At 42.0% G+C, this 19,733-nt stretch overlaps 1 protein-coding gene across 1 annotated transcript in view; it reads left to right on the forward strand.

Annotated features, from left to right (window-relative positions):
* The window catches only part of LOC119414310 (receptor-type tyrosine-protein phosphatase N2), a 243,793-nt gene that overhangs the window by 37,114 nt on the left and 186,946 nt on the right, over positions 1-19,733 (forward strand). The window contains exon 11 of the mRNA XM_037681405.1: positions 9,946-10,025. Coding sequence (XP_037537333.1) covers positions 9,946-10,025 — 80 coding nt within the window. The remainder of the gene's footprint in view (positions 1-9,945; positions 10,026-19,733) is intronic.

Below are 19,733 nucleotides of genomic sequence, written 5' to 3' on the forward strand. Positions count from 1 at the left end.
TTAAGACACGTCTTCAGTTTACAGTTTCTGGCTTGAGAAGCTCGTCGGCTGATTCTGAGCTCGTGCTGTGAAACAAGTGTCTGGTTTAAAGCAGAACGTCAGAATGATGGATTCTTCCAGCCCAAGCTGCTCAGAGCTGGACTGCGCTGCAGAATGGACCGTTCTACAGAAGAACCGTGAACAGACGGGCTGAAAGTAAAGCATCGTCCATTCAAAGCACCAAGCTAAACCAGTAAAACAAACTGTTGAGCCCTTTCAGGTCACCGTTTGTTTTATAGAAGCAAAGAGTCTTTTGTTAATTTGAAATAGTTTTGATTTTGTTCAATCAGTTCATCTCAGAAGTTTTTGTTAAATTAAAAGTTGATTTTTATGACGACAGCCTTTTGGCGCTGGCTGTTTTTGTCCTTCAGGTGTTTTATTTATTTGGTGGCAGAAAGTTTTACAGCGATAGTCACGCATCGATTTTATATCTTTGCTGCTTGGAGTTTGTGCGTTTTTCATTTTAGGGGGAGTAAAAAGGTGAAAACAGAGGAGTTGATAAAATGTCTTTCAAACAGGATCGTTATGGTGAGACTGAGATGTGTGTGTGTGCAGGTAGGCAGGGATTTGTTGGCTTGGCATTGTGGGATTCACACCCACACACCGCCTGCCGCTGTGGTTCGCTCTCAGATGCAGTATTGAGTCTCTGGGTGGCCCGCTCCGCTCGGCCGTCCTGAGTCTTTGTCTTTGCGGCTCCTCTGTCCTGGGAGTGAAAGGAGCCACACACGGCGGAGGATGACGGACTGGAGGCAGAGAAAGCTGAAGAGCGACAGGGATCAAGCCGGGGTCCCCTTTGTTGCGAGCGCTGTAAAAGCCCAGCAGGGGGCGCCACGTCGACAATTAGTCAGAGGCTTCTGTTTCGAGGCTACAGAAGTCACCGTCAGACAGGGATTCAGCCCAAAGACAACACCTTCCAGAGCTGACGGCCCTGATTTACTCACCGGGGGGTTTTATCTCCCTGTCGTCAGCCTCACAAAGTTCCTGAGAATCTCCTCGACTTACCAACAGATATTCCTTTCCTGTCACTTTGCCTAATTTGTCAGCCTTTGTCCGGTTATGAATGTGACTCTTACAAAAGCAAAGAAATCTGAGCCCATTTTCAGTAGTTTTAGCAAAGACATCTGAAGGAGAAAACGTTTTTCCTTCTGCAGTGCATCGACCGAACGTGCACTCCTTTTTTTACTTCTATTGACGATAAACGGTCAAAATTAGTCAAATAATGAATTTACAATAGCTGAAAACTGTATTTACGGTATTTTTCTTGTGTTACGGGAGTTTTCCTTTTCACTGTTGCCTTTGTGCTTGCTCAGGATGGGAGACTGAGAAGAAGTGGCAGATTCAACACAATCCTGCTTCCTTGGATAAATAACTTTACTACCGTATTTTTCGCCCTGTAAGTCACATTATTTTGTATAATGTGCATGCCCTGCAACTTATACGCCGAAGCGGCATATTTATGGATTTTTCCCATATTTATAAACCAATTTTTTGGCTGAGATATGACTGTTTTCATTAATTCTGACTGAAAATATTGAACACTACCATTTTCAGCCACTAGATGGCACTCGAGCAGTATGGCATGCCGTTGTATCATGTAATAGGTAAAAGTGACTATTAATAACACAAGCGTCTTGCCATAGCCTGCCACCTATGTCCAGCTCGCCTGGAGCAACCGTCAAATCAGCTTCATTTCACTGCGTCGCCCGAACGAAATGCAGCTGATTTGACCATTGAAGTGCATTTATTAAGTAAAAGGTCAACTGAGACACACCTTTATTATAATGTCGAGCAAACAAATAATTGTTTTTAGGTAGTTATCTTGATAAATTTTGAGGAAATGCACAGCGAGTCCTCCCGTGCATGCGCTTACTTTCACATATCTGCTTTTGAAATGCAGCTGATTTGATCATCGAAGTTTATTTATTAAGCAAAAGTTAGACTGAGACACACCTTTACTATAATTTTGAGCAAACAAATAATTGTTTTCACATGTTAGTCTTGTTAAATTCTTGTTAAAGTCCTTCCATACACGCTCCCCGGCCACCATTTGGAAGCCAATCCTTTTTTGGCACAACACCGGCCCACATTTCCAGGTTGTCACCGGTGACGCGAAACAAACGCAACGCATCAGCCGTGACATATAATAGATGTGACATATTTATGGATTTTTCCACTTTATTAGACATATTTGGACTGATGCGACTTATAGGGCTATGCAACGTGTACGGCGGAAAATACGGTAATTGGCTTTTATAATGCATGTGAATGTTTTTGTTCAGTGCCCTGAGACGGCCTGTTGTGACTTGGCACAGAACATTAGTTGCTGTGTATAAAATGGTCATTTGGACAGAAATGAGTCATTCTTGGTACAATTTTGACAGAGGTATGAATTGACCAGATCCAGAATAAGACAGTGTGAGTGAGAATTGTGAGTTTTTGCACTGGATTTAAGTTTATCTACTAATTTCAGCTCTTCAGCACCATTTTTACATTGGTAGAGGCAAACATCTCACTCTAAATGCACATGTAAGGTGGGTAATTGAATCAGTGGCTCATCTTATTTCTAAAAACATTCACTAAAGTTTACTGTGTGTACTTGAAGGGGAAGTATGAGCTGGAGTCCAATCCTTCATCCATTTACCAGGCAGCACAACTGCAGGCAGCGTAACCTTCCACCTCACACAGAATTGACAAATTAGCATATTACAGCAACAAAAGTGTCTCTGAACAAAGTAGTTGGTGACCTGTGCACCCCCAGCTGCCGACGAAGCAGCGCAACTTCCCTGTTTTTCCAACAGTTTCCTCTTGAGGCCGGAGCCAGAGAGCAGCGGCGGTTCAGACAGCCCGCAACCAAACTTTCACTCTGGAAACGGATGAATCATAAAAGTGAGCCTACACACTGAGCCAGGACACAAACAAACCTGCAGAGTGACTCACACCCTTACATTTCATTTGGAACAATCCAATACTGATTAGATAATACTGACTGTGAGCACTTCCAGCAAAACGGCCCTGGAAACGGTTTTAGACCGGCGGTGGTTGAGGGCACCGGGGCGGGCGGGAGGGAAGCGTTGTGGGCGGCTTCGTGGAGCTTTTGGTTGAAGAACGATGGTTGTTGTGTAACCGTCGCAGAGTATAGACTAGAGGTTGTGCCTTTTTTTAAAATAGGAGTGCTGAGGTGATGTAATGTCTGTCTGAGCTGAGGCGTCGTATCAAAGAGTCGCCAGCAGGAGGAGAGAGCGGGCCTGGACTGGATGGATGTGGTCCACGGGAGGCAGAGCTGGAAGCAGAACGTCTTCATCAGTTCACTCTGTGTTTATTCTTTTACAACCCTCGTCGGAAAATAAACACTTATACTTCATTTTTTAAATCTAGTTTTTGTGTGCTGCTTCATGTTCAGTACAGGAGTCTAAAATTTGTTAAATATTTTGGTATCACTTTACAATAAGACTCCCCTTATAAGATGGCTAATAGTTTATATATATGTTATTAATTCCTCTATTAACACTTTTAAAATCATTAACTGCTTATTATGAATTAATTAAGGTGACAGAGACAAAACTCACCAGTTTCTTGCCAAATAATGATCCAAATCTGTTCCCCTATATATTTCATCTAGAGTTTTTATATTAAACATTTCAGACTAAGTTACTACCTTGTAAGCACAATAAGCTTTTGTAAACCTATTTTTTTTAGCATATAATATTGTACTTTATCACTGCATTAAGTATCTACAACTAATATTATATCCTAAAAAAATAGGTTTACAAATGCTTATTGTGCTTATAAGGTAGTAACTTAGTCTGAAATGTTTAATATAACAACTAGATGAAATATATAGGGGAACAGATTTGGATCATTATTTGGCAAGAAACTGGTGAGTTTTGTCTCTGTTACCTTAATAAATGAATAATAAGCAATTAATGATTTTTACCTTGTTAATAGAGGAATTAATAACATATCTATAAACTATTTATTAGCATCTATAAGGGGAGCCTTGGTGTAAAGTGATACCAATATTTTATAATGCATTTAATGGTGCACCGACAGGCAGAAACTGGTGCCATCAGAAACTGAATGTGAACCGTTCAGACTGAATCTGTATTTGTGTAATTTTAATTTAAATCCACTGGTTTGAAAATTAATTTCTCTAAATCGAAACTGAATTTTAATGGTTTGAAACTGAATTAATTTGCTTTGAAACTGTTTCGTTGTGTTAAAAATTCAGTTTGCCCACTTTCCTTTTCTGTTCTATAATTCAATTTCAATTCCAAAATCCATTATTTTTGTGTCGCACATCCAGGCCCTTGAGAAAGCCACGGAGTAATCGAACGCAGATTGACAGATTTATGTTTCACGTCAGTGAAACTCCCTTTATAGAAAAGTAGGCGTGGGGTTCAGTCTCAAGGAGGCGCTGATGCAACAGAGTGGATGCAATCTGCCGTAAAACACCAAAGAAGAAGAAGAACTTCCTTTACGGCGTTTGAGCTGGAGCAGCGGCGTGCAAGAACTTAGCATGAACTTGTGCCAATTTTAAATATTGGCACGAGTGTATATATATATATATATATTCAACATGCTAGGTAAAAAATATCTCTGTCGCTCCAAAACTGGCTCCTGTAACAACATATTTGTTAGCTTAAACATAAAAATAAAAAAAATAAATAATCCATCCATCCATTCTCTTCCGCTTATCCGGAGTCGGGTCGTGGGGGTAGCAGCCTAAGTAGGGAGGCCCAGACTTCCCTCTCCCCAGTCACTTGGTCCAGCTCTTCCAGGGGAATCCCGAGGCGTTCCCAGGACAGAGAAACATAGTCCGTCCAGCGTGTCCTGGGTCTTCCTGTGGGTCTCCTCCTGGTGGGACGTGCCCGGCACACCTCACCAGGGAGGCGTCCAGGAGGCATCCTAACCAGATGCCCGAGCCACCTCAACTGGCTCCTCTCGACATGGAGAAGCAGCGGCTCTACTCTGAGTCCCTCCCGGATGATCGAGCTTCTCACCCTATCGCTAAGGGAGAGCCCAGACACCCTGCGGAGAAAACTCATTTCGGCTGCTTGTATCCGAGATCTCATTCTTTCAGTCACAACCCAAAGCTCGTGACCATAGATGAGGGTGGGAACGTAGATCGATCGGTAAATTGAGAGCTTCGCCTTTTGACTCAGCTCTCTCTTCACCACAACAGACCTGTACAGCGCCCGCTTCACTGCAGACGCTGCACCTATCTGCCTCTCACGCTCCATTTTTCCCTCATTCGTGAACAAGACCCTGAGATACTTAAACTCCTCCAGTTGGGGCAGGACCTCCTCCCTGACCCGGAGAGGGCACTCTATCCTTTTCCGGCTCAAGACCATGGCCTCGGATTTGGAGGAACTGATCTTCATCCCGGCCGCGTCGCACTCGGCTGCGAACCGCTCCAGAGAAAACTGTAGATCACGATCTGATGAAGCCAACAGGACCACATCATCTGCAAAACCAGAGACGCGATCCTAAGGCCACCAAAACGGATCCCCTCAACACCTCGGCTGCGCCTAGAAATTCTGTCCATAAAAGTTATGAACAGAATCTGTGACAAAGGGCAACCTTGGCGGAGTCCAACTCTCACTGGGAACGAGCCCGACTAACAGACGGTGGTAACGATAGTAGTTAAGTGTTGTGTAATAGGTGGGACTTTGTTTACAACCACGTCAAAGTTTAGCTCAGTATCTGTGCGCTAATTCTGAGAGCTGTGGTGGCCGTTTTGAACTGATTGATTTCTGAAAGTTTCATTGACAGCTATCCAGTGGTACCTGAGATATTTTGCTAACAGACACACAGGCATTTCCACAATCCCCATCCTTAAATTTTTATAGTAATAAACCTTTTCCCCCCATAAGTTGTGCAAAGTGTTAAAAAAAGTATTTAATGGCTGCAACACAAGTTTAGAAGAAAGAGAAAAATGGAAAAATTTAGGAAGCAGAAATGTGATGATTAATTTCTGACTAGTGAGGGATTAGGATTGGATGTGTACGGAACGTCTACTACAAGTTTAATGTTTCCAGGTATGAAGGCCTCACTAATTTAATCATTTATCTTTTAACACAAACTAGCAAAGAGGCCTTTTTTCTACGGATTAAGCAGCAATATTATTCAATACATTTAATTTAATCTTTAGATTTATTAGTCTGCACAACAAAAGACATCTGTAGCCGCATAAACTCGGGAATATTTTGGAAAACTATTCAACAGTCCGTCAACACAGTCTGCTGCGGAACTGAAAATATGACCCTGAGACGGTCTTTGAAGAAAAATGGAATAAAACGAGGTGTAAAAATAACCTGCTGAGAGTTTCTTTTCCCCGGTCAGGTTATTTACGGGGTTTAAAGTCGACGTGGCGCCTTTGTTGAGGCAGAGGCCGACAGATGGACATGGGATAAACTCAACGTGAGTTATTTCCCCTCTTCGTCACACTCGCAGACTTTGCCTGCGCTCGCTGATGAATCACTTCATGGATGTGGCAAATATGTCAGCCCGATCGCTGTGAGGAGGAACAACGGCAGTCATAAAACACAACGGGTCGTGTTTCAGGAGATGGAGCAGCTGAAACAGGAAACTCTGACTTGTTTTTAGCCGTCCGGTGAATAAATATGTTTTACTGCAGAACAGACTGTGGACTAAAGCGTGGTTTGTGTTTAGAAAAGAGCAAAATGGTGGAATTAATATCCAGCTCACCAGAAAAACAAAGTATTTTCTTCAAAATTTGAAGCACGTAGCTTTATTAACACCCCCCGCCCCCGGATCATTAATTTGATTCAGATTGGTTTGTTATTGTACCTTAAATAGTGCAGCATTACTGCTGCATAAAAATCTGCTTTATATGAGCTGAAACTGGTTGTTTTACTTTAACATGCAGGCCCGAGGGCTCAAAAAACCCAGTTAAATCCCATCAAAGTGTTAATGAATAAAAAGTACACGGCTGCAGGTCCAAACTTTACTGAACAATGCGAAAAACAAACACGGAGCGCAGAAAGAGTCCATTTTCTTCGGACTCTGTGTATACGCCCATCGAAAGGTGCATGTATTATGGGATCCGTGAACTTTCTCTTGTTCAGCTCTTAAATTCTGATTCGCTCAAGATAATTCAACGAAACTTTGTGCACATCGTGTCACGTCACATTTATCATGACCCCAGCTACCAGGTAAAGGTCACAAATCAAGGTCAAATGTTGCTTGTCCGTCCCGTTGCCATAGATTACTTTATTGCTGTAAATTAGCCAATGGGGATAGGGGGGTGGGGGTGGTAATGTTCTGCACTTGTGTTTATATTTCTGCTGTACTTTCGAATCCACCTTATTCTGCCATGCATGAATTATGGGCGCGACTTCCGGCACGGACCGAAATCGACATTTGTTTCTGTGCTAACAGTACAAGCTAATCTCAGAGCATTGTGGATTTACTTTAAACACGTAGGAACACCACCTGTCAGAACTCAAACAGGACATGTACTAGCATATTTAGCTACATCTACTATCATATTAAGCTACATCAACTAGCTTATTTAGCTACATCTACTAGCATATTTAGCTAATTATACTAGCATATTAAGCTACATCTACTAGCATATATAGCTACTTATACTAACATATTTAGCTACATCTACTAGCATATTTAGCTACATCTACTAGCATATTTAGCTACATCTACTAGCATATTTAGCTACATCTACTAGTGTATTTAGCTACTTATACTAGCATATTTAGCTACATCTACTAGCATATTTAGCTACTTATACTAGCATATTTAGCTATTTATACTAGCCTATTTAGCTACTTATACTAGCATATTTAGCTACATCTACTAGCATATTTAGCTACTTATACTAGCATATTTAGCTACATCTACTAGCATATTTAGCTACTTATACTAGCATATTTAGCTACATCTACTAGCATATTTAGCTACTTATACTAGCATATTTAGCTATTTATACTAGCATATTTAGCTACTTATACTAGCATATTTAGCTTCTTCAATGACGGTGAAGTGATGAACAAGCTGAAAAGCTCTGAGCTGCATCAGTATCTCCACAGTAATAGTCGGTGGTGTTTTGTTTTATTAAAAGAGGTGAGACACAATGTTAGTGATTAGTGGGGAGTGGTGGCACAAAGGTTAGAGAAGGTGGGCCTGTGATCGGAAGATTGCCGGTTCACGCCCCGGTACCGACAACAAAAAAAATGTGGGTGGGGTAGGTGAAGCACCCACACTTGCCCCCACACGCATTTGCCCCACTCTGGGCCCATGAGCAAGGCCCTTAACCCCCATCTGCTCCTAAACAGGTCTCTCTTGAAGATGAGTTCTCGTGGCTCAATGAGACTACCTGTATAAATAAAGGGTAAATGAAAAAAAAAGATTTTTAATCGGACACAGAGCGCAGACAAAGCCTTAAAGTCCTCCATCAGAAAAACATCACAGAACTGAAGATGAACAAATCCTATAAAGCTGTGACCTCCATACACTTGATAGACTTTCTTTGAAAAAATTCAAATCTCTCTCCACTTTTTAAGCCAGTGTTTTCAACTCATCTTTTGTTGAGGATGGACAAAAGGTATGCTCTGCTACTACCACAACAATTAGCTAAATGTTTGGCATTTTCACTAAAATCCATTCAGTGGGTAAAGATATTTTGCTAACAGTACCTAACAGGTAATGTGTAGTGCTTGGATGTTGTGTTGGTCATGACTCTCAGCTACTTCCACACAAAATGTTACCTTTATCTGTAAAACTGACAAAGTTGTAGCCTTTTTGTTGCATTGCTTAATGTCTCATAGGTCTGGCAGCCATCTTGAATTGTCTTGACAACAATTTAGGTCTTTAGTTTCGGCTGCAGGTGATATTTAGAAAACCCCAAGAAAAAAGTCTTCATTTTCATTTGAATCAAATTTGTGCAGAAGGACAAAGTACAAAACCGCCAGCTTTGGTGTTGGGAGGGAGCTCTGCTTTACTCCTCGGCAGGAAAACGAAAAGAAAAATAGCTTTTATTTAGCAAATGCCTGTTAATTATTTGGCTGATCCTTTTACTTTAATTGTTAAAGTTAGCCGAGGCCGACCCCACAGCCGGCGAAATGCACTCAAAGCTCACAACTCAAACCATTTGAATCCATCAGCGTGAAAGCACTCTGAACACATTTAGAGCTGCCAGCATCGTGAGGACGGGGCTCGCTCCATTTATGATGTCACCGTGTTTCAGAACGCCGTTGTTACAGTGGGAGTTTCTTCCTACAGTCGCCCACAACGCACCCTGGAGGGGTCCCTCTAATGCATCTTCCTGCTGAGCCTTTAATCTGAGTTACCGCAGAAAAACAAAAGGTTAATCACATTGGGAGACCTCACTTCAGCTCTGACCACCCAGCTTCTCCCCGTTTCTCTTCAAGCTGCATTACTGGCATGGATGCTGAGACAACGTGGGGTGTGTGGGTTGGAGTACGAGAGCTAAACCTTCCATTGGTTTTTGGTCTCAGATCTGAACGTCTGACTGTCCATCCATCACAACAAAACGTAAATTGTTGCGTCGGGGTGTGAACGCTTCCTGAGGTGCGTTTGTGTTAGACTCGTCTATGGAGCGGTCATCTTTTCGACGACCTAATTTATCTCATTTGGACCTTCTTATCTTTAGTTTCTTGCGTGCCTAAAAGCCGTTGGGCAAATTACATTGAGATTCAAGAGGTTATCTCTCAGTGGTGAAGGGGATTGCAACAGCCTGAAGGATCACCACAGGTTAATGTTCTTTTTTTTTTTTTCCCCCACCTAATGGCTGAGCCTTAATGAGCACAACTCTTTTCTTTAAGGAGAATAAAAAACAAACTAAGCTGCCGAGGAAATGGATTCTAAGGTTGCCTTTTGTAAAGCTTTTTCTTTTTTTATTTTCCGCAGGGTGGTGGGACCGGCCGTGACCTTCAAAGTGAGCCACAACTCCAAGAATGTCACCACGGCAGATGTGGCCAACGTGGCCGGTAGGTTCTCCTTGGCTGACTAATGTTGTCTTTTATATCGACAAAGAAAAAGACAGGTCATTATTTGTAGCTTGCTGCGGCACCTGAGGCCCCCGATGAATCTTTCACACAACGTACGACACCTTGGTGGCTGCGTTTTTTTACTCAGATCCAGTTTTCTGTGATTTCTTGTCCCTGTGCGATATCATCTACAACCACAATTAAAAAAAAACTGTTGTTTTGTGTAAAATGTAAATAAAAAACAGAATACAAAAATAATTATCATTCTCATAGACTGGAGCTACTCAACTGGTGGCCCACTTCATAAAAAAAAAAAAAAAAAATATATATATATATATATATATATTTGGTTCTGGGTTTGAGTTTTGGGTTCTGTTTATTGCATATAAGATTCAATGCACTAAAATAAACAAATTTAAAATGGTTTATTTACATAATGATTTTAATCACTGGATGTCCGGCCCCCGAGCTGTTGATTTTCAGAAACTGTGCCCCAACCCCCCAAGCAGTTTTTTTGAATTGTCCTGTCATAGACCCAAGTTTTATTTGCATTTTAATATGGAAAATATATACAATAAAATATTTTTAACAAGGTAATTTGAATATAATGGCAGCAGAAGTTGGAACATGGGACGACACCAAGCTGTAAAATGAAGTTGTATGAATAAAACTGCTAGTGGAGCTTTTATTAGGTTAATAAACAGCAGGTCAGTAAGAGGACGATATAAAAAGAGCATTTTAGAAAAGTTGAATCTACTAGAAGTAAAGATGGGCAGAGGTTCACCAGTGTGCTGATGTTTACAGTATGGAACGAAGCTGAAAGTCTGTGTTGGATGTTCGTGATCTTTGGGCTCGCTGGCAGAAATGAGTTTAAAACAGGTCTGGTTTTGTTCTGGTCATCACTGAATTGGATCAGAAACCCTTCCTAGACAGGAAGTACACATGAAGCCCAGTCAGGGGAATCTGCCACGAGCCGTGTGTGCAGCTTGTTCTTATACACTGACCAGTCCAGCCGAGCTCACAGGCTCAGCGTCCGTGGAGCAACAGCTGCACGCCGCAGCCTCATTCAGCTCTCTACAAACACAAACATATGGCTCATGGGCAGAGTTAACATTCTACACAATAGTAGTTAAAAAACATCCATAACCTTTGATAAATTCCCTAACACAAACGCTGGTTAAAGCTCCAACATGCAAAGAAGCCGTACGCAAACTGCTGTTTTCTCTGGACCAAAGCTCACTTAAAAAAAAACGAGGAAACGTGAGAAACTGTTTCATGTTCAGACTGATCAAAATGATTTTTGTAAACCACAGACAACATTTCCTACTAGTACTGAAGGCACCGTCCGGCCTGTTATCGGAGCACAAATGAAAGCCTGCCTCTCTGCTGGTATGGGGTTGCATTAGTGCCTCTGGCATGAGCAGCTTGCAGATGTGGAAAGACTCCATCGATGCAGAAAAGTATACACAGGTTTTTGAACATCTGCTTCCAGAAGAGCCAGGACTGTTGATCAACTAGAATCCTCCATCAGACCAGAAGGAGACAACAGTCCATCCAAAACCTCCAACATCTGGTCTCCTCAGGACCTGGACGTTTACAGGCTGGAGGAGATGCTTCTCAGTGAGAAACCTGGACCTGGAGCTAATTTTGAGTTGTGATGCTGCCATCAAATTCAAACGTTCTTATTCTTTCTTTCAAACAAACGTTGCATATCTTCTCCTGATGCAGGTAACATCTTCGTTTCAACCGTTGTCTTTATCATGCTGCACTGTGAATAAAACATGAACTGATGCAGGTCCATCCATCCGCCCCAGTGTTTCCCCTCCCATTATATGAAGAGAGCGCCCCGCCCTGTCAGCAGAACTGAGAGCCCTGTCTACCCCCCATCGACAACTGATGTAGCGCTAACCTAGTGGTGCACAATACAGACGCGCTAGCTATAAAGCTACCGAGGTCACTTCAGATGCTGAACTGTCTCCCCCCCATCCCCCCGGTTGAAAAAAAAGCATGGCAGATATGAACACCCTGCCCAAGATGTAAACTAGGGGAAACTGTGCATCCATTATCTTTTACCCGTTTCTTTTTGGGTTGTAAGGGTTACTAGTGCCCATATCCAACCATAACAGTGTGAGAGGCGGGGGACACCCTGGACAGGTCTCTAGTCCAGCACAGGGACACATGGAGACAAACAACCAGTCACTCCCTCACTCACACCTAGGGACAATTTAGAGTTACCAATCAGTTTAACATGCATGGTTTTAGTCTGTGAGAGGAAACCGGAGCACCCGGAGAAAACCCACGCATGCACGGAGAGAACATGCAAACTCCACGCAGAAAGGCCCCCGGCCAGGATTTGTACTGCCGACCTGCTCGCTGAGAGGCGGCATCTCTACCAACTGCGCCACCGTACTGCCTGATGTACTGATCATTGTCATCAGACATGTATGCGACTAGTGTCCAAACCTTTTCCAGTATGTTCAGTATGTTTTAAACGAGCATTTCCAGTCAAGACCTTACTGCTCTTCTATTCTTGGCCACATGCAGCTGCTTTTAATATAACAGTTTGTAGACCTCTCATGCTCACTCTGCTCAGTGCCAGAGTGCTTTTCATTTCTTCGCTGACAACTCATTTGTTTACATTTTGTATGAATTTCTCACATTAATGTTCCTCTCCACACTTTTCTGTAGGAAGTGCATCTCATTAAAGAAGCTAAATTACTGTTCAGCCTTTAATTAGGGCCTTATTTGCCTCTGCAATGATTTCTAGCTTGTGCCTGAGCTCGCACATCTCAGACTGATTGCATGAAACTTCAGACGTGGAAATATGAGCAGTTTCAACAAGATACTGTTTGGTAATTTCTGTGTGTCTGTATCACATGCTGCCATTAAAGGCACAAGATCTGACTGGCAAAATAACGCTGATAGATTTAAACTTGCGATGTAATCACTGGATGTACGTCTATAACTAATTAACTTTTGGAGTTAACCTACTTCAAGATGCCTGTCATGGCTAATGAACCTTTGCAAACACTGTCAGTTTTATGCATATTGAGCTAAAGTTTCGTGTGATAGTAGCTAAGAATCATATTTGAAATGTTAACAAATCACGTGAGATGTTTGTTTAAAGCTTGGCGTTAAAGTTAATAGACATGCGGTGTGAAAGGTTATCATCTAAATGTCATATATTGGTTTCAGAGAGTTGCATAAGTCATAAAACTCAGCCTGAATTATTCAAGAAGCTGATCTGTGCACAGGTAGATGCATTTGATATATTCAACAAAATGCAATAACCAACATTTAAAAATGACTCCTCTTAATTCAATTCAGTTTATTTATATAGCACCAAGTCACAACAGAAGTCACTGAGCAGAAACATTCCCATTCATTATAAATGCCAATTAGAAAAGTTTCAATCTAAGGAAGGAAACCAGCAGACGTGTTGAGTCCTCATTTGTTTCAGTCTCTCATCCTGAGCAAGCACAAAGGCGACAGTGGAAAGGAAAAACTCCCTCATGAGGAAGAAACCTCCAGCAAAACCAGGCTCAAGACAAGCGGCCATCTGCTTCGACCGGCTGGGTTTGAGAGGACAGGAAGGAGAAACGGACACAAAATGGCGGGTCCAGAATGGAGGCGAGCAGGTCCGCACTAGGAAGAAAGACACAAAAAAAACATGTTAAGATAGAGTTAATTACAAATACAAACTATTTGTTTGCTTTCATTTGATGAAATGAGGTTAATTTATCCTCCAGTAGACTAAGCCTATAGCAGCATAACTTTGGGATAGGTCAGGAAACCAAGCCAACCCTAACTATAGGATTTATCAAAAAGGAAAGTCTTAAAACTGGATAATGTGTCAGCCTCACGGACAGAAACTGGAAGTTGGTTCCACAAGAGAGGAGCCTGAGAACTGAAAGATCTTCCTCCCATTCTGCTTTTGGAAACTCTAGGAACCGCAAGTAAACCTGCAGTCTGAGTGCGAAGTGCTCTGTTGGGAAAATATGGAACAATAAGATGTGTAATATAAGATGGAGCCAGGTTGTTGAGGGCTTTGTAGGTTAGAAGTAAGATTTTGAATTCAGTTCTGGATTTGACAGGGAGCCAATGGAGAGAAGCTAAAACTGGAGAGATATGATCTCTCCCACTGACTCCAGTTAAGACTCTGGCAGCAGCATTTTGGATCAACTAAGAATTTTTAAAGAAGTGTTTGGACACCCAGATAATAAACCATTGCAATAGTCCAGTCTAGACGTGACAAATGCATGAACCAGTTTTTCTGCATCATTTTTAGATGTTTTTAATTTTAGTGATATTACGCAGGTGGAAGAAGGAGGTTCTAGTAACTTTTCTAATGTGGGGAATAAAAGACATGTCCTGATCAAAAATAACACCAAGATTTTTAACATTAGAACTGGAGGACAGATTAATGCCATCCAAAGAGGATGAAAGACTGAAAAATGTATTCCCAAGATGCTCAGGTCCAAAAACTAAAACCTCAGTCTTGACTGGTTCAAAAGTAGAAAATTAAGGGTCATCCAGGTTTTTATGTCTTTAAGACATGCTTGTAGTCTAAGTAGCTGTTCATTGGGTTTAATGGACAAATATAACTCTGTATCATCAGCATAACAATAAAAATGTATCCCATGCTGTTTAATAACTTTACCTAATGGAAGCATATTTAAGGTAAAGAGTATTGGTCCTAGCACTGAGCCCTGAGGAACTCCATGAGTAACTGGTGTAAGATGAAAATTCATTATTTACATTTACAAACTGAAATCTATCAAATAAGGATATAATCTTATATGATAAATGAATATTGCCACACTTTCAGTCAGTCAGTCAAGACCTGCCTGTTCCAAACCTGAAACGTGCAGAGGGACTTTCATTCTCTTCCATGGCGCGATCGAGCTGTAAAAATGTTGTCAAGGTGTGTGTGCATGTGTGTGAGCCGCAGTGTGACTCACTGTAATGAGGCGAGGGTGTTAATGAAGTGGGGAACATAAAAAGCAGAGATGTTTGCCATTAGCCGAGCTGTCAGTCCAGAGAGAGGCAACTTTCCTCAGATTTCCTCAGTTTAATTCACACAGTTCCAGTTTACCTGCACTGAGAAACTGGGCCTGTCAAAATAACTAACACCAGCAGCTTACTGTCATTTTTCATTAATTTTTTATATCCTCGCTTGACAATTGCAGCCCCACCTCCTCGAACAATCACACACACGCAGTTTTGCTGATTATGCAACTGCTTTTAAGTGCCATTGTTGGCGCTCTCATCCTCCCGCCGGCTCTGCGAGGTCATGGATGAGTCTCGATTGGCAATAATGCAAACATTTGACAGAACGTGCTCAAAATGAAATACGGCGCCTCTCGGCTAAAGTGCAACGGTGTGGGCGGGCTGTCTTTAAAGTGTCGTTTGTCATATTCAACTAGAATATCAATCCATCCCAAAGGGTGCATAACTCCCCCGTTTACTGGGGGTTTATGGAGGTTTTCTGAAACATTAAGCTTTACACGACCGTTGTAATGATGTCGTTTTATCATCATTTACGGTCGCTCCGCAGCGCCGAGAGAACAACGTCCACACGCTTTTACTCAAACTTCAGTCTGGAGGTTTGGCAGCTCTGTTGAAATTTATTTAATTTCTGTGTAATCACAGAAAAAATATTTAAACCGTGATGTTAGACTAAAAGGATGCTGAAAGTTGAAACAAAAGAATATTGGTCATAAAAATCTGATGAATATAGATATATCCAGAAAGACTTTTTTATTCTTCCACATTTATTGTGTATTTTTGGTTTACAAATGCTTTGTTCAGGTACAGACGCCTTGATTTAACACTTATTTCTGTATATTTTGCTCCCGGTGATCTAAAGTTCTTCATAATGCAGTATTTTATACTTTTCATTAAATATTTGTCTAATTTAAAAAATACTTTGGCTACTTTTTATTTCAGTTTCAAAGGCGAAATCTGGTTCTTTGGCTGAAAATAAAAATAAACTTATTCATAAATTGTGATCATTTTCAACAGAATAACTTAGGATTGAAAACATTTTTCTTTATTTTTATCAGACATTGTTGTGACATTAGAATTGGTGTTAATCAAAATAATACAAACTTAAAAAAAAAAAAACTTTTATTTTTAATTTGATTTAATCGAACGTAATTTATACAAAGACAGTGTTGAATACACCGCATTATATATTTTCCGTTGTACTTATACATTTTAAATAAAGTTTTTGTTTCATATGTTTAAGAGTTAAATAAAATAATCATTTGTTAAATGGCTGAAAGGACAATTTTTCGGTTTTTGATTTCTTGTGAAAATTTTAATGATTTATCCAAATTAATTTACAAATTAATTTTTAAAAAGTGATTTATAGATCTTTAGATTCAATTCTTTACTTAAAACAATTAAAATTATAATTGCATTCAGCTGTTTTTCTGTTCCAATTCACTTTTTCCTTGTGGTAATATTTAACTATTTATGTTCTAGTTTATAAAAAATATATATTTTAACGTTTATTGTAATACATTTATCTTAAAAAGCTGAAAATATAAACTAATACATATTGAGAGGGCAAAATCCATAAAAAAGTTAAATAATAACACCTACTTGATGTAAACTGCACGTTGAGCATGCAGTTTATTTATTTATTTATTTATTCATTTATTTATTTATACACTGAACTGGTTCTGACCTCGGGCCCCCAGGAGCCAGAAAGTCCAATTAATGCGGCCCTGCTGGCTCACCTCAGCGATGCATTTTAAGCAGCCGCGATACCGCTTCTGTCACGCGCGTCCGCCCATTGTGTGGGGCCCCGGGGCCACCGGGGGCCATTGTCAAATGTGGGGGTGGATGTCAAGATGGTGGGCAGTGAGGTGGTGACCCTCATTGTCCGGCAGAGGGTGGGTGGTGGACCCAGAGGCTGCTTCCAGTGGTGCGTCTCGGCCGTGAGAACGGGACCCCGTGAATAGGCCGGGGGTCAGGGTCAGGACGGTGGGCAGCTCAATTAGCACTTAAAGCAGGAGGAGCAGCTGAGATGGCCTTATCGCTGCTCCGTCTGCTCCGCCGACTTTACTTTCTAACGCCACCAGCAGTTGTTGTTGGAAACATGCTAATGATGTCGTGAAGACGGTGACGCACAAAACGCACAAAACGCCCAAACGCCGTCGTCTCTGGAGAAAGTTTCACGGTTTTTATTGAACGCGTCCTGCTGGAATCACACATTTAGAATCTCGTCGTTTTTAACTCGACTTAAACAAGCAAGGTTTGTTTCATCCATTGGTTGAATACGTGACATTTTTTTGTGTTGGTATGGAAACCAGTTGTTTGGTGAGATGAGACACTCCATCCTGGTTATTTAAGTCCTGGACTGATGATTTTAATGAGATGAGGGAAGAAGCTGATTCCAGTTTAGATCAGACAAATAAAAGCTTTATGGCCGTCACATTCATTATGGGTGTTTTTAATCATGCTTAAGAACAAATGTTTCAAACATTTAATTACCTAAACATTAACTACATCATCGTTCACGCAGTTTTAGAATTTAATGCATTGATTTAGCTGAAGTTTCCAAACATGAAGGCAACTTGTGAGTGTGGACTTTTAGTCATCGTGACCAGAGGAAGTCCTAGAGGATGTATGGATGTATGGATGGATGGATGGATGGATGAACTGATGGACAGATGGATGGACAGATAGATGGACGGATGGATGGATGGATGGATGAATGAACTGATGAATGGATGGATGGACAGATGGACATATGGATGGACAGATGTATGGATGGATGGACAGATGGATAGATGGATGGACAGATGGATGAATGAACTGATGGATGGATGGATGGATGGATGGATGAACTGAACTGATGGACAGATGGATGGACAGACAGATAGATGGATGGATGGACAGATGGATGGATGGATGAACTGATGAATGGATGGATGGACAGATGTATGGATGGATGGATGAATGAACTGATGGATGGATGGATGGACAGATGGACGTATGGATGGACAGATGTATGGATGGATGGACGAACTGATGGACAAATGGATGGATGGATAGATAGAAGAATGAATGGGTAGACGAACTGATGGACGGATGGCTGGATGGATGGATGGATGGATGAAATGATGGACAGATGGCTGGATGGATGGATGGATGGACAGATGGATGGATGGATGGATTTTTCCATAAATAAGCAGCTTTACACCCTTTTTGCTTTGACATCTGATGCGTTTCAGCCGCAGATCTTGATCCGTCATCAGATCGGCTGAGGTTGGTGCTTGAAGTTAACGATGCTGAGGCATTTGGGTCTTTTCTCTCCTCCTTCCAGCTTCTTGTCTTCTCGTTTTCTTCCGTCTGAGTGGATTAGCAAAGATCTCGTATGCTGACAGAACTGACCTTCACTGCAGCTAAACACTTGTCAAAATGCCAAATGTAATTACTGAGCTCTTCAGGTCAAAGTAATGCGTTTCATCTACCTCCCTTCGCCCTGTTATTGATGTGCAGGCCCCCGGCCCGCAGGCTGCCGTTCGCCCCGCGCAGCACCAGCTCCCTCCGTGCATTTCTGTGTCATAACAAAGTCAGGAAATGTAGCTGTAATTATTGCTAAGTAATGTGTTGAAATTGTGTGTTGCTGCATTGCTGCATGTCTTTCTGTGACTTTGTCAGCCTACAGCTCCAAGATCCTGTGATTATAGACGATTTAAAGTTATCTCTGAGCCGGAGAGTGCTGCCTTTCAAAGCTTCTCATCATCACCATTATCATTCTGCGCCAAGGTGCATCCTGGGAAATTGTCAAATCTGTTCAAGGTCTTGACATCAGCTGTCTGCTGCAGGAGCCCTTCTTCTTGTCCTAATTTGCATCTGCAAACATCAGTGCGGCCATTTTTAAAGCTAATTTTAAAAAAATAAATGAACTTACAGTTTTTGTCAAACGTCAACCAGCCTGTGCACACGCGCTGTCGTCACTAACAGTTCGCACTGATTTTGTGTCATGGCAGTCATTGTGTGGCACTCTTTTAATTGTTCCCATTGATTGCCTGTGTGATTGCATTGGAAACGGCTCCAGCATCGGGATCCAGTCCCCCCCCCCCCCCCACCCGTGCCATGCAGGAGCTGGCAAATCCATTCCAGTTAACTTCATTTCAGCTCACCTGCTAATCAGTTTTCATCGCGTGCCAAAGGTTTATCGATTAGGGAAGTTTTTCTCACCTGTTGCCAAAGAAAAGAAACCAATCCGAGGGAAGGGGGTGCTGAAAGTGATGTTTTAAATATTTCCTGTGACACCGCCCTGTCCAGTTTTAAGTCTTTGCCTGTCGTCGTGTGAGCTGCGAGCCTTCCAGAGCCGGCCCGCCCGGCCCGCTGATCCACAGTCACCTGTGGTTATTTTGGTCTGACTTCAGAGAGCAGGGAAGCTTTGCACCGTCCTCTGGAGCTTTGTGAGCATCTGTGAGTCCTGCCGTCGAGCGATGAGGAGGGATTGGATGGGGGAGGTGTGTGTGTGTGTGTGGGGGGGGGGGACACAGGTGTTGTGCAGAGCTTGAGTTTGCACAGCGGTGTGGCGTGATCCCCTCAGCCAACCTTGCAACTACCCTGCCAGCCACTCAACCAAGCAGCCAGCCTGATTTCTCTCTGAGTTGGCACTGGCCTGCTGCCCCCCCCCCCCCCCCCAGCCCCTCTCCCACTCCCACAGCTGGCAGG

Source organism: Nematolebias whitei, chromosome 9 (genome assembly GCF_014905685.2).
Source record: "Nematolebias whitei isolate Nwh7 chromosome 9, NemWhi1, whole genome shotgun sequence".
Classification (NCBI taxonomy): Eukaryota; Metazoa; Chordata; class Actinopteri; order Cyprinodontiformes; family Rivulidae; genus Nematolebias; species Nematolebias whitei.